At 37.8% G+C, this 16,486-nt stretch overlaps 1 protein-coding gene across 1 annotated transcript in view; it reads right to left on the reverse strand.

The window, feature by feature from the left end:
* Nucleotides 1-16,486, reverse strand: part of LOC140244701 (uncharacterized) — a 245,979-nt gene that overhangs the window by 209,676 nt on the left and 19,817 nt on the right. The window contains exon 2 of the mRNA XM_072324317.1: nt 15,147-15,237. Within this exon, the coding sequence (XP_072180418.1) occupies nt 15,147-15,237 (91 nt within the window). The remainder of the gene's footprint in view (nt 1-15,146; nt 15,238-16,486) is intronic.

Here is a 16,486-nt window from a genome sequence, read left to right on the forward strand (position 1 = left end):
GATGACATTTGCACTTGTACTGGACCCTTTGTCAGATTGAGGCTTTGGTGCCGGTGAAGTTTCAGAACTCGTGCCTTTTTCAGAACCAGCATTCTTTGGATCGCTCGACTGATTTTTGTCTCTCTTATTTCCAGAGAAATTCCTGAAAGGTGGTCTGTTGTCATTTCTGTGGGTCAGCTCATACTCATCAGCCATCAAGGCTGCTTTATGCAAACTTGTCACTTTGTGATCATCCAAATGCGACCTCACACTGAAAGCAACACTCTTTTTGAATTCTTCCAAGAGAACAACCTCATGTAGGTTATCAAAATCCTGATCCACTTTCAGGGATCTGTACCACCTATCGAACATCATTTCTTTTTCACAAGCAAACTCAACATGTGTCTGGCCTGGTTTGCGGTACGAATTTCTGACCTTATGTCTGTACGCCTCTGGCACCAACTCATAAGCATTCAACACTGCTTTCTTGACTGTAGCATAGTCACGTGATTGCTCTTCAGAGAGAGATGAGTACACATCAGCTGCTTTGCCGACAAACACACTTTGAAGGAGCAAGGGCCAAAATTCCTGTGGCCAGTTCAAACTGTTATCCACCTTCTCAAATGACACAAAATATGCATCAACTCTGTTTTCTTCAAACTTTGGCACCAATCGAATGTTCTTGGCCAAATCAAATTCAGAGGGGGCCCTTTCACAATTTCCGACAGTCTGTGCATGAGTCAATTCCATCTCACGTAATTTCAATTGTTGCTCAACTTCAAGTTTCTTCATTTCAATTTCTCTTTCTACTTCTCTAGCCCTTTCCCTTTCCTTCATTTCCATTTCTCTTTGTTTTTCCCTTTCCTTCATTTCCATTTCTCTCTCCTTCATTTGCAATTTAGCAAGCTCAAGCCGTGTTTGATCTGACATTTGAGCTTGATCTGAAATGTTAATTTCTTCTTTGAGCTCCATGTGACCAGCTACTAAGTCAAGAATCTCTGCCTTTCTTACACCCTGTGGAACATCAACATTTAAATGCTGTGCAATAGCAGTCAATCACATTTGCGTAACCTTTGCAAATCTTTGAGGGACAAATCTGTCCTCTGAACAAATGTCTGAACATCCATTGTACTGATTGACATTGTCACAATGTATTACACACAATATACAATTGAACAATCAACTCACTGGTATTTTGTCTGTACCAATATTCTGGATTCCGAAACGTTCCAAATTCTAAATTTTGGCTTTAAATTCACTTCCCGGACAAGCCCCCAATTTTGTTATGACCAAAATCACTCTGAGAATGATCGCACAAAAGAAACAATCAACTAATGTTCAGGCGGTTTATTAACAGTGATATTGTGGGTACAGACTCGTAATCAGTTTTCACATCAGTACAATAATGATCAATAAAACAATTATAAATCGGTAATGGAATCACTTACATGCATTACGGCTAAATCTTAAATCACAGTCCTTGAAGTGTCCAGATGCGATGTTCGATGCACAAATGAATGATCCTTGATGCACTAATGAATGATTCCTCCAACGTAAATCCAGAGGCACTGGTTGCAATAATCCACGTTATAAATCCGGGGTAAAGTCCACGATATATGTCCACGGCAAAACGTGCAGAATCCAACCGTTATGACGACCACGTCCAGTTGATGCGTTAAATGATGATTCACTTTATAATATCCAGCAAGGAATTCAGCCCGTCACAGCTTTGCCGTAACAATGTCCGTTGACACTAAAATATGGAGTCTATCTCCAACGTAGGCAAATTAATTCTCTGCAGGCAAAATGGGCCGAATGCATAAACGCTAGCAATTGATTGTGCTAGCCTTTTACTCGAATCCGTATGCATAAAAACAAGCAATTGCTTGCGAGCAGAAGCTTTTGCTAGCAAGCACAAGCAATTGCTTGCTGCTCGCAAGCAATTGCTTAGAGACCAAGCATTTGCTTAAAAACGTATGCATAAAACATACCTTTTGCTAGTTCTTGCTAGCAATTGCTTACGATTTTCCAAGCTCTGTAAAATGAGCTTGAGCTTTTGCTTAACCGGAACGTACCCTTTTAAGTATCCTTTTCATATTTATGAAAGAAAGACCACACTTGTGAAGGAGTGGTATAAATCTACAAGAAATTACTCATAAGTAGGGTAAGAAACTTTTTCATTTCAACAGAAATTTCCAGTGGTTAGCAAGCAAAATGTGATGAAAAACAGGTAGGATGTCTGACTTCGGTGGAGAGCAAGGAGACCTCTCTCCGCGTGCGATCTGGCAGATCCGGGCTACTGTAAGCTGCAGTGATGGGAATCAGCCAGTAATACGTGTGTGTGTGTATAGATGTGTGTGTATGTGTCTGTGTGTGCATTTCATAGCTCTTCTGCTATGTCAGGAAAGTTTCCACACAGACATGCCCTTTCAAATACATGCTGCCACACTCGCCTTTGTTCTTGTGTTCGCACAGGCGTGACGTCCCTTTTGTTGAAAACGCAAGCAATTGCTTGTGCAGGACAAGCAAAAGGTATTAGCGTAAGCAAAAGGTTATGCATATGGATTTAAGCAATTGCTTGAGCTAGACCTTTTGCTAGACGAGCTTGTGCTTTTACTTGAAGCAATTGCTTACAAGCAATTGCTTGTTTTATGCATTCGGCCCATCGTCTCCCAGGCCTTATCTCCACAAACACAGTTTGTATAGCAGGTCCGCAGGTAACACAGGATTGACTATAACAAGTCGCTTCAGAGCCAGAAGTGACGTAACTCTCAGAGCAGAGGTGTTGGGTACTCTGCCTACTGCAGAATTTCTCCGGCTTTTATATCCATTCACCCCTTTCTAGCACATTCTGTAATTTTCTCCAACCTGGGGCCACACACCTGAACATACTAGCAAGTCCAAGTTCCAGGAATCCTGGATGATTCACTGCCTAACTATGTGCATAACATCATTGCCAAAAATAACTACCAATCACATTGGGCTACAGGGACAGTGCCTCACTCAGCCAGATATGATAGCACTTCCTAGAATATTCTGGAATGGGTGAAATCATTCTAGATTGAGAGAACCATAATGTATTTCCTGTCACATGCAGGTACTGTAGTTACATTGTATACCACCTAGAAAATTCTCCACTGATCTGGTCAGCCTGTATGTACTATAATCTATATCATATAGAATGTTCTCCATTAATCTGGTCACCCCGTGTACATACACATTAAAACAACCATGCATACAGCCTTGATACATATACATAACTACTTGTGTGTACATTTGTGACAGTAACCCATGAAAATATAGGTAAATTATGTAGAATCAATACACAAAAATTAGTGTCGCTCCTCGTTGGGACGAGTGGTGATTTTGTGACTTTGAACTTGGCAACTTTTTGAAAAAATCCAACTTTGAGGGTGCCCTACAAGAAAACGATGTGTACTTTTGGCTGATTTTTGGTAGGTCTGTAGAGCAAGTGAGAGTCTTTATTAATGCATAATATTGGATTCTAAGCTAATTGAATTTTGAAGTTATCAGCTTCTAAACATGCAGCCAAAAACATTAACTTTTGACGCTTAACACCATTTTTGGGCGCAATAACAGATGGTCAGATCTGCGCCATAATAGATTGTGCATGTTAAGATCATAAAGTTTTTCCAATTTACAGAAAATGAGCAATGTAACTCATCTAACTTGGCTGCAGCAGTCAATCAAAAATAACAAATTTTATTTAAACTTGGTTGTTCCACCACGCATTGGTTGCTAAGGGAGGCCGTATCTTAGCAATTGTTAGACCTTGGGGCAAAACATTTCAGAATCTTCCGTCAGACACTTGGGGAAACATTTGGTGCGAGTTTAAAGAAAATTGAAGAGGGTTGGGTTACAAACTGTCTGAAAATTGGTTGATTTGACGTGGATTGACCCGTTACACAATTTATGCTTTTGTCGTAAGTTGCCAGACACAGCATTACCATTCGATAGTTTGACAAGCATAAATTATTGCATTCATGTTCCAATTATAGGAAGTTACACTTTAGACAATAGATCTAGGAATTTCCAATATTGGAGTTTACGACATTCCCTGTCGATGTCTGACCTTCAACGGACTTACTGGTACAACTTCAGTTAAAGTTAAGTTCACCTACATAAACATAAAGATTGAGAGAATGCAGCAATATTAGTAGAACACCTCAGTGAAAGTATGAGGAAAATTGGACAATCGATGCAAAAGTTATGAATTTTTTAAATTTTTGTGTTGGAACCGCTGGATGAGGAGACTACTAAGGCTCGTGATGTCATATGAGTACAACAGTATAAAGAAAATGTAAAGAAAATTCAACATATTATTTTCCCTTTTTTTCGCATAATAAAAGAGCACTTGATTTGCCTCTTTCTAAAGGCAATGAGAATAACATTACCCCTAACATACATCAGTAACAAGTCAAGGGAATGTGTACTTTTTTCAAAAGATGAAATTTTGTGAAATTCTCTTTATATTTTCCTTATATTGTTGTACGCATGTGACATCATACACTGCAGTAGTCTTCTCATCCAGCGGTGACTGCACAAAAACTTCAAAAATTCATACCTTTTGAACGGATTGTCCGATTTTCCTCAAACTTTCAATGATGTGTTCTACTAACATTGCTACATTCTCTCAATCCTTATGTTAATGAAGGTGAATTTGTCCTTTAATTGCTCTGAGTAACACATGAAGTATATCCAGTTTCAACACATTTACTTCTTGCAACATTAGGTATCATCGAGCAAATCTAGGGAATGCCGCTTTACTATGAATTGTTGGCTCGGAATATCCTGGCCATCTTATTTGAATAAATGTCCAAATCTAGAGCATACTTTTTCGGTAACGCATCCCATATTGTCAGGAATATGAAGAAATATGGAATATATACAATGTTTTGTCCTTTACGAACAAGAATCCACATCACTTGATGTAGATGCATGTAATGATCATTCATGATTTTTTTACTTGCCCTCATCCACTTGTAACGATGTTTTGCCCACTATTTCTACTTCACATCTAGAATTCCTAAATCTCAATCCCCCAGAAAGGTAAGTTGCAATAATTCTTTCAGGAATTAGACTTTTAGTGATAGACATAAATTTTATAACCTTTGGAAAACTGATTTGTAAAATGACACAAGATTTAATGCGAGCTTCAGCTTTGCACTGCGGTGATGACATAGTCATGTCAGCTAATAATTTGGATCCTTCGTACAATAAAAATTACCATTATTTTGATGATTTTAGTCACTTTTATTGTAATCTGAATCTAGTTATCTAGTAAAAGATTCATATTCAATTACCTTTAAAAATTCATCTACGGAAGGTAACACTTTTTGAAAAAATAAAGGATTTAAGATGTCCAACACGCACAAAGTCTACGGAGAGTTGAGCAGATATTATGTGCAAAGCTATCTCTGTGTAGCATTTCCCTTGATGTCTGCATTAAGTTTAATATAGATGTAGCAGTTTTTTTGTTTTTGTTTTGTTTTTTAAAGAATTGGCAGGAGACTCTTGGGCCCAAATCCACGAAGGTGGTACAATCTTCGTCCATTGTTTAACTCTTTGTGTGCCACGTTCGCACATCCGACTCAGTCGACGGAGTGCCAACTTCGCATATTCTGCTCAAACCCACAAACCCGCCAAAACCGATCGATAAATCGCCAAATGCCGCAGTTCAATGAAATCGTTTCTCGAGATTCCATTCCTGTCACACATGTGGCATGCATTTTATGTGATGACTGGCTATCAAGTGGTGTTCCCAACTGGATTTTCGAGTAAATTCTAGGTTCAAGGCACTGTTTTGTGTGCAAAAGTCATGCCTTTACAATAATGTAACTACTGATCATTTAAAAGAACGAGCATTGATTTGTCATACAATTTACACCAAAGGAAAGTTTGGTATTTTCACTACGCCTTTGCTCATTACATGACCAGGGTAACTGAAATCTATTGAATTTACTTAGATTTGAAAAGCAGAATGTTTCCCCAAAGCATGACTAAGTTGCTATCTCAGAATAATGTGGCACACAGGGGATTTACACCATAGCACATAAAGAGTTAAACCATGAACAAAGTCATTTCGTCGATGAAATGACCATTTCGTTAATCGAAATGATCATTTTATCAACAAAATGTTAACATTTTGTAATGAAATAGGCCATGTGACACTTGACGACTCATACAAAACTATGGTCTTTGTCCATGGTTTAAACCATGGACAAAGATTGTACCACCTTCGTGAATTCGGGTCTTGGGGTCTATTCAAGAACAAGCACACTCCTCTAGCTCACTCCCCCTCAATACACAACTAGAGCTCAAACTCAAACTCCTGCATATCCCACATTAATTACCCTTATACTCTTGAACCTTTGGTATGGTTCTACCCAACTAGACTTACAGAACATAATTTATACCAGCTTCAGGAAACTTTAGGGAATTTGTGCAAGACATCAATTAAAGTCATAACATAGTATAGGACCAAATAAATCATAAGAATGTCTTGGTTTAGAAATTAATGGATTATTTCAGAATTTGGAATGTGCTTAATATCAAGTTGGAGCACAACGGTAATTATGGAATAGGGTTTCTAGAGATGTCCTTATATTTAGATTCATATATCTCAAGAATGTTTCCACCAATGGTGATTGTAGAATGCATGCAGTTTATGTCTTTTATTCAGGCTTGTATATTTCAATGTAACAGTGGCGAATGAGAAATTTATGTACCCTTGTAGGTGGTAATAAACTTTAATTTTTGTTTTAGTTGAACCAGAAATCTTGAGTATCACAACCTTGTGTTTCTGTGGGACTCACTTACTAACACATATTCACAGACACCACGCCCCCACAACTCACTCACTCGGTACATCTTCACATACACCACACCCCCGCAACTCTGAGTTAGTACAATCCTACATACACTATACCCCCTTGGAAATTCCATACCCTCCATGGTCATATATTTTGACTTATAAAATTTGACTTTGTAATGTTTCATTGCTTGGACATCAAGTTTTACCCAACACCTTGCCCAGGGGAAGGGGTTGGTGTCAAATAATCTGTCAGGAAGCAAACAACATATCTTCTCTCAGGTCATTTTCGTGGTGATAGCACCCAATGTTGACAACGAAACAAAACATCTTTGAAACAATGAAGAACAATTACTCACTTGGGGTGGCTCGCCACATACCTATTGGATGCTAGCAGTCACACATGCCAATTTTGGGTGATTGCTCAAAAAATGATTAAGCAGTTTGATCCACAAGATTTATGATGGATCGACTGCCTGACCAACCAACTGCCCAGCCACTCGGTCTATTTAAAGACTAAGAGTGATTCCTATAACCCCCATACACACTACATGTATGTGTGGGTTGAAGTATAATAATTACTATAATTACTTTGCACCACCAGCACTATGTTGTAAGTTGTGATTGACATGATATAGACACAATAGGCGCGGTCAGACTGGCAAAAGATCGAGAAATTTAAGATCGCGAAGTTTGGGCCATTGGTACGCGCGCAAGAAAGAGTACGCCGTCCGATGGATATTGATTGTCACGTAACAATGCACATCTGTACATTAATATGACAATAGCCTCGTGCTTCGGAGACACCGCCTGCAAACAGATCGAGAAGTTTAGCGGGAAGTTTGCAAAACTTCGAGATCTTAAAGGGACTGTACAGTACTGGTTGAGGTCGGGATTCATGTTTTGAACATTCCTAAGTGAGATAATGAAAAGCCTCTTATGAAATGTGAAAGAGCATGTAATTTTAAGAAGGATTCAACGTTTATTTGATGGAAATTGGTTTTCAAATGGCTGAGATATCCAAAAAAGTGCTAATGATAAAAGGCGACATGCCACAACTTTATTAGGATCTCTTTGTTTCATCTTGTTTTTGGATATCTCAGCCATTTCAAAACCGATTTTTATCGAATAAACTTTTGATACCCCTTAGAACTGCATGCTCTTTGACATCTCATAGAGTGGTTTCTGAATATCTCGCAAAATATTAAAAGCTAAATCTTCACCTTGACCAGAACTGTACACACCCTTTAAAGATCGCGATCTTAAACTTTTCAATCTTTTGCCAGTCTGACCGCACCTAGTATGTAGACAATAGTTATGTTCAGACGACAAGCCCTAACCTCGAGGTTAGGAAACCTCGAGGTTAAGCTCTTGCCCCCTAACTTCGACGGGCGTCCACACAACGAATCTTAACCTCGAGGTTAAATTCCTGCCCCTTTGAGTGCGTTGATTATTGTGTCCACACGGTGCTTAACTACGAGTGGGGACCCCCCGCGGCTCATGGTTAGAGCGCTAACCATAAGATTTCTTGTGGCTCTTAACATCGAGCAAACCTCGAGGTTAGCTAACTACGAGTGCGTCTTCACGGTCCCTAACTACAAGCTTAACCTCGAGGTTTCCTAACCTTGAGGTTAAGGCTCGTTGTCTCAACCTAACTAATGTGACATTTCATTAACATGCCTAATGAAAGGCAGGTCCTGTCTCCAACATAATTGCTGTCAAATCTCAAACATTTGGCAGGTGTCAAGAGTTACAGATTTTTCTTCCACAGGAGTGTTCTTAGCACTTTCCTGTTGCATTTCCCGTTTACCTGTTCATTAAAGATAATATAAAGTTTTGGTACCTCAAAAGTTTCTCTGAATTTCCTTGTCTTAGTTTGTGTTTCAGGTTAAAGTACCTTTCATATAACTAACACTGTGAGACTTACTTGCCCCAAAGTGCTCTCATGTCTCAGTAATCATGCAATAATGGTTTCGTACCAGAGCCGCCGCTGTACGGCGGCGAGGTAGTACACGTATTGTACAAAACCATTATTGCATGATAACTGCGACCAGCAGCGTGCAGCCCCATACGCATAGCTAACTGTGACCAGCAGCCCCATACGCATGGCGTAATGGGGCTACATACACTGAATACTACGGCCAGCGCATGCGCACACAAACATCTTATCCGTTCATGGATTTGAAATTTGTGCGCATGTGATGTGCATGCGCTGGCCGTAGTATTCAGTGTATGTAGCTCTCCCAAGGTCCTCTCGACCGAGTCACATTCAGTCATCAATTCGAACAGAAAGGAACTATTGGCAGAACCAACCGTTGCCCGAAGCCTGTTTTCAGTACTTCAACTTAATTGGTAAGTCTTGAAATTCAAGAAATTTTTGGATTTCAAGTTGATATTTACCCGCGATACTAAATCTGTCATGATCCTGAATGCTACAATGCGAAGCCCCATTACGCTATGCATATGGGGCTGCTGGTCGCAGTTAATTGCATGATTACTAAGACATGAGAGCACTTTGGGGCGAGTAAGTCTCACAGTGTTAGTTATATGAAAGGTACTTTAACCTGAAACACAAACTAAGACAAGGAAATTCAGGGAAACTTTTGAGGTACCAAAACTTTATATTATCTTTAATATTGCATCATGTATGTAACCCACTCATAGTAGAACCTGTTCACACAGTGTACGTTTGCAGGTGTGTTTTACGTGTACAGATACAAGAAGGTATGGATATGAAGTACACTAAATTAGCTGGACCAGATAATCTCATTGCACTGGGATTCCCCTGTACTAAAGCATTACAAAAAGTACGGCGACATCCTCCATAGGAAACGAGCATTTTTAAATGCACCGCGCAGAGCGCACAATCAGGTATAGGACATTTACACGGACTCTCAACTTTACGAACTCATACCTCCCAGAATATGTCTTTTTGCTTAAATGCACCTGGTTTTTATGAAAATCTAGATTTCAAGCTTGCTCTCCATACCTCACTTGTAGAGTTTTGTGAAAATTTTACATCAGTACCTTTCCAGTTGAAAATTAGGTGTCATTTCTCACTCAAACGCAATCAGCTCTACGACAACACGCAATTTTACATTGACGGCGCGGTGTGCCAACTGTGAGCCTGAAGGCCATTTTGGGAGGGTTATTTTACTGCCATACCTGTTGTATTTGTACAATGCAGCTGCCTAGTAAGTTGCAGCAAATACTCACGTGTATTCATACTGAGTTTGGAGGAATTTCGTGAAACTTTGCCATCGGTACCTTTTCAATATTCATAAACCGTGTCAGTTTAGCCCCGAGTGAATAACCCACCAATATGTTCATACACTGAAGCAATTGCGTGCTTCTCACTTGAATACGCTACGCTGATTGGCTAAATGTCATTGGCCTTAAGAGGTCGCATGGGTCAACGCATGATCGTGACTTATAACCGGAGGGCCAAACCCCAAAAAGTCGCTTACTTAACGAGTGAGTTGCACTCTCTCTACAAACTAAGTAGACCATGCTTATTTTCAAGTTTTTATTGTAACAAACAACATTCCACTGGTCTACCTCAAAAGATTTGTTGCGAAAGCCTCCAAATCCAAGATGGCGTCCAAGATGGCCGCCATATTTACTGAATTTGTTATTTGCAAGATAGAATTTCATTGAAACACCAGACTTCAACAAATTTGATGTCATATGAAAGAGAATAAAATTATCTACAAGTTGATACCATTTTTGTGGGTTATTGTGATCACTGGATTGAGATTTTAAGGAAAAAACACTCATTTTTTGATATTTTTCTGAAAAAAGGAAAATCATGAAAATGCTTGATTCAGCATAAATCAAAGAAAGACTGAAGGATTATCTTGAAACGTTTCAAAAATTTTGATTGACATATAATTGATATTTGGAGAAAATTAGGGGTCAGTACCATCTTTGGATCAGGAGTAATAATGTCTCAAACTTGAAAACTCACTACGTAAAAATGGCCACTTTAGTTGTGACAAGATCTTGTTGGTTGTGAAAAAAGCCTGCGCGCGCCAAGACTACTACACGCACCTCTGGCACGGGCACTTGTAGCAGTGCCAGTGGTGCTTGTAGTAGTCTTGGCAAACGCAGACTTTTTCTTTGACAAACAAGGGTTTGTGCCTGCAAACTAACTTTTCATACCAAGTGGTAGCTCAGGTGATGCTGATTGCTATTATTTCAAAGTAGATTGTTCTGAAGCAGATGAAATGAAGCAAAAAATATCTTTCAAATAGAGGTAGAAACTAGAAACACTAACCTTGCTATAGAAAGTTTAAAACAAAATTTGGATCAATCACTCAAAAAATTCAAGATTGCAGGCCATCAGAGCTGACATAGTGTATTGCGCCAAAGTAAATGTATCATTTTGATTTTGATACAATTTTGTCTGTTTTGCTGTCTATTTATATGGTTTTTATATATTCTGAACATTTTAATGGTATTTCAAACCATCTTAGGCTTTTATGGAGACATTTTTCAGAATGCACCATGAATATTTCTCTAAAAAATAAAAAAACAAATAAAATTAAAAATGTTTATGAAAACCATGCAGAAATTAACATCTTTCCCATAATATAATCAATATTTGGAGAAAATTAGGGGTCAGTATTGTATTTGGTTCAGGAGTTATAATGTCTCAAACTTGAAATCCAATTTTACATAATATTTGCACGCATCTGTTCCCAAAGACGTCACAGAGGGTCAAATCCAAGATCATGCTTACTTTTCGAGTTCCACTCTCTCTATAAACAAGACCATACATAATATCAAGTATACTAAGCAATGTTCCGTAAGTACACCTCAGTAGATTTGTTGCAAAAACCTCCAAAGTACAGATGCGGTCCAATAGGGCCGCCATTTTTATTGAATTTAACATTTCAAATATAAAATTTGATAGAGACATTGGATTGCAACAAATTTGATGTCATATGAAGGACAGCAAAACTTCATAAAAGTTGATACCACTTTAGCTGTGTATTGTGATAAATTGGGGGGGGTTGTTTGCTTCTCTGGGTTTTTTTTTTGGGGGGGGGAGGGAATACATATTTTATATTGTTTTGAAAAAAGGAAGAAATGTAAAAATGCATGATTTAATATTTATCAAAGAAGAAATGAAGAATTGTTTTGAAACCTGCGATTAAGATTGACATTTACTGAGATTGAGACATAATTCATATTTCTGGAATTATAGGTAATATCATACACTGTTGACAAGTTAACATCTAAAACTTGAAAAAATTATATTTATGCATTATAAATTTTGCATACAATGTGTTCACATGGTCACATACATATTGTTATGATTTAGTGACTTGCAAGTACCTGCAAACTAACTTTTCATGCCAAATGGTGTATAGGTGTCGCTATACTGTAGCATTTCATCATAGTAGATTGTTCTGAGGCAAATAAGATTGAACAGAAAGTATTTTCCAAAAAGAGATAGGAGCTTGAAATTTGGCACAAATTTTGCCAATGTGTAATATTTAGCGATAAAAATAGTATCCACACAAAATTCAAGATGGCGGTAATTAATCAAGGTTGTCGTTCAAGGCATTATTTACCATTAGTGCACGTAAAACAAAAACCCAGCTTTACTTATAATGCCTCAAACTAGTTCTAAACTGTGACTTAGGGATAGAACAACTAATGCACAAACTTAAATCAGTAAAATTAATGCTAAATATTGTTAGATATACTAAATAGATCTGATAGGAATGTTTTTTTTTTTATATACTAAATTGTTAACAGTTATCATGGTTATGGTTTCTTGAAAAGAAATGGTGATATCTCCGTATGATTTAGGCTTTATTATATTTTTTTTTTTTTTACATGGTAGAATGTTTTGTCATACAACTAACCTGCACATATAAATCGAATGTGATATTTATCCCAATGGTAAACAATACCTTTAGTGTGTTGCGTGAAAGTTAAATCTCAACTTATATACTGTAACTTATAATTTGATATATTTTTTTAATCTTCTTATATTGCTGTGTATTACATGTTTCTATGCATCCGAACGATATTGTACTAGTGTAAACCATATTGAGGGTCTTTTTTTTGGGGGGGGGGGTGGAGCTCATTCAAGTGTTTGGGTAAGGCCCAATCTTTGATAAAAAAGAAATGCTTCTGTATCAAAGATATGCTTTTTTACTTGTATGTTACTCTGCTGTGGTAGAAACGTGAATGATGATGGTAATGTCTGATCCGCAGATGTCCTTGAAAGCCCTTCTGATCCGAACCCCCCCCCCCAAAAAAAAAAAAAAATCCGACATGGCGGCAATTTCTCAACTTTGCTCTTAAATGTGTTGTGCGAAATTACTTTTCAGTATATTGTTCGAATAAAATTGTCCAAATTTATTATTCGTGCTGTATATTCACATTTACAAATAAGCATGCTGAAACTGTATTTACTGTTATCAGATTTTCTTACATTGTTTTTAGGCTGATTTCATGTGGGTTATAGTGTCACAATTGATCTGAACTTATGCCATTGGTATGTCTAGATGCTTTCCCATATTAGATATAAGGATCTCTCGAGAGTGAAAATGTTCATTTTCATTCATTTTAGAGTGACCTCGTGGATCACTCGAAGAGTGACGAGTGATCCCTAAGGCAGGGCTCGAAACTAACGGTGGTCCGGTGGCCCAGGGCCACCAAAAACGCACGTCGGGCCAACAAAATGTCAGAAATGAAGAATTTGGTGGCCTGATCGGGCCAACGAAAAAGGTCGGATATTTGCCTTTGGGCCACCAAAAATAAAAGTTAGTGTGGGGCCCTGCCTAAGGTCACTCTAAAATGAGTGAAAATGAACATTTTCACTCAAAAGTCACTCCAATTTCACTCTAAATTCACCGTTTTCTGTTATACACTCCTCACATCAAAAGTAAAAACTTCCACTCGATTTGTTTTTTCTTTTTCGGAGAGTAGAATATCACTGGTTTTAAAAATATGTCCATAAAAACCTAAGACGGTTTAAGATAGCGCAACAGACAAAATTGTATCAAAATCGAAATAATACATTTAATTTGGCGCAATACACTATGTCAACTTTGATGGCTGTCATCTTGATTTTTTTTTTTTTTTTTTTTTTTTAGCGGTTGATCTAAATTCTGTCTTAAACTATCTACAACAAGATTGATGCCAAGTTTCAAGCTATTACCTCTATTTGATTTTTTTTTTTTTTTTGGCTTCATCTCATCTGCTTCAGAACAATCTACTTTGAAATAATAGCGATCAGTATCACCTGAGCTACCACTTGGTATGAAAGGTTAGTTTGCAGGCACAAACCCCTGTTTGTCAAAGAAAAGGTCTGCATTTACCAAGACTACTACACGCACCATTGGCACTACTACAAGCGCCAGTGCCTGTGGTGCGTGTAGTAGTCTTAGCGCGCGCAGTTTTTTTTATGACCAACAAGATCTTGGTCACAACTAAAGTGGCCATTTTTACGTAGTGAGTTTTCAAGTTTGAGACATTATAACTCCTGAACCAAAAATGGTACTGTCCCCTAATTTTCTCCAAATATCAATTATATGTCAATCAAAATTCTTGAAACGTTTCAAGATAATCCTTCAGTCTTTCTTTGATATATGCTGAATCAAGCATTTTCATGATTTTCCTTTTTTCAGAAAAATATCAAAAAATGAGTGTTTTTTCCTTAAAATCTCAATCCAATGATCACAATAACCCACAAAAATGGTATCAACTTGTAGATGATTTTATTCTCTTTCATATGACATCAAATTTGTTGAAGTCTGATGTTTCAATGAAATTCTATCTTGCAAATAACAAATTCAGTAAATATGGCGGCCATCTTGGACGCCATCTTGGATTTGGAGGCTTTCGCAACAAATTTTTTGAGGTAGACCAGTGGAATGTTGTTTGTTACAATAAAAACTTGAAAATAAGCATGGTCTACTTAGTTTGTAGAGAGAGTGCAACTCGACCTCTGTTTTTAGCTTTTGGCCCCCCGGTTATTAGTGCGTATGCAAATTCGTGACGTGACAATAGGTGCGCGCGTCCTTATTACTATTTAGATTTCATTAATACATTAGCTCAACGTAGCATTTGCGGCGCGTGATTGCATCATGAATATGTATTATTCTTTAATGCTCAACGCACTGTGATAGGTTGCATGCAAATGACGGATCTACGTCATAGCTCATTATCTGTTTGTCACCGTTCGCATGTAGACTTTTTGTAATGGGGGTTGACAGATGGAGAAACAGAGTGTAGGGTATGCCATTGGAGGGTCAGACTATCTACAAATAAAATGTGGAAAACATGAAAATAAAAAGCAATGACAATTACTTACAGAGAGTGAGGCTGCTTCCACAATGTCTCCAGGGTGCTTGATAATGCCAGGAATGAGAGTTGTTGCCTTGTACTGAGAAAACACCTCTTCACTGTCAGAAGATACAAGAAATCTGCTTATCAGTACAGCTGAACTAACAATCAGCAGTATACAACATATTCCATTACCAAAAATAAGTCAATACTGGTATTGGCACTGTAATTCTTATTAAGCATCTGTCATTATCCTGTCAATACTTCCTAGAATTTTACGGCATACATGTCGTTTTCTTGTACTAGCTATATCTTTCTCTGTTGTGACAATCCTTTCTACACCATCAGTATTTGTTACTAGTTTATCCACTTCAGTGTTCTTTTTTCTATTTAATGAATACCATTCATTAATTCATTTACAGTTTTCCAAGTTTTGCTTGTATCATTCTTATGCTCATGAAATAAACAAGGAAAAGTAGAAATTACGCGGTGCGTAATATATGTCCCCGTCGGAAGTGGCATTTTGTAGCAAAATGTACAATATAGGTCAAAAATCAAGGTCAAAGGTCAAAATTCTGTGTAGAAGTTTTGAAGCCCTCACCTAGTGCCATCACATAAAGCAAACGGAATCGAAATCGGGTTAGAAATGGCGAAGGAGTAGCATTTTGTAGCAAAATGTACAATACAGGTCAAAAATCAAGGTCAAAGGTCAAAATTCTGTGTAGAAGTTTTGAAGCCCTCACCTAGTGCCATCACATAAAGCAAACGGAATCGAAATCGGGTTAGAAATGGCGAAGGAGTAGCATTTTGTAGCAAAATGTACAATACAGGTCAAAAATCAAGGTCAAAGGTCAAAAAAGTCAAAGGTCAACATTCTGTGTAGAAGTTTTGAAGCCCTCACCTAGTGCCATCACATAAAGCAAACGGAATCGAAATCGGGTTAGAAATGGCGAAGGAGTAGCATTTTGTAGCAAAATGTACAATACAGGTCAAAAATCAAGGTCAAAGATCAAAAAAGTCAAAGGTCAAAATTCTGTGTAGAAGTTTTGAAGCCCTCACCTAGTGCCATCACATAAAGCAAACGGAATCCAAATCGGGTTAGAAATGGCGAAGGAGTAGTATTTTGTAGCAAAATGTACAATACAGGTCAAAAATCAAGGTTAAAGGTCAAAGAAGTCAAAGGTCAACATTCTGTGTAGAAGTTTTGAAGCCCTCACCTAGTGCCATCACATAAAGCAAACGGAATCGAAATCGGGTTAGAAATGGCGAAGGAGTAGCATTTTGTAGCAAAATGTACAATATAGGTCAAAAATCAAGGTCAAAGGTCAAAGAAGTCAAAGGTCAAAATTCTGTGTTTAAGTTTTGAAG

The sequence above is a fragment of the Diadema setosum genome, chromosome 21, assembly GCF_964275005.1.
Source record: "Diadema setosum chromosome 21, eeDiaSeto1, whole genome shotgun sequence".
Classification (NCBI taxonomy): Eukaryota; Metazoa; Echinodermata; class Echinoidea; order Diadematoida; family Diadematidae; genus Diadema; species Diadema setosum.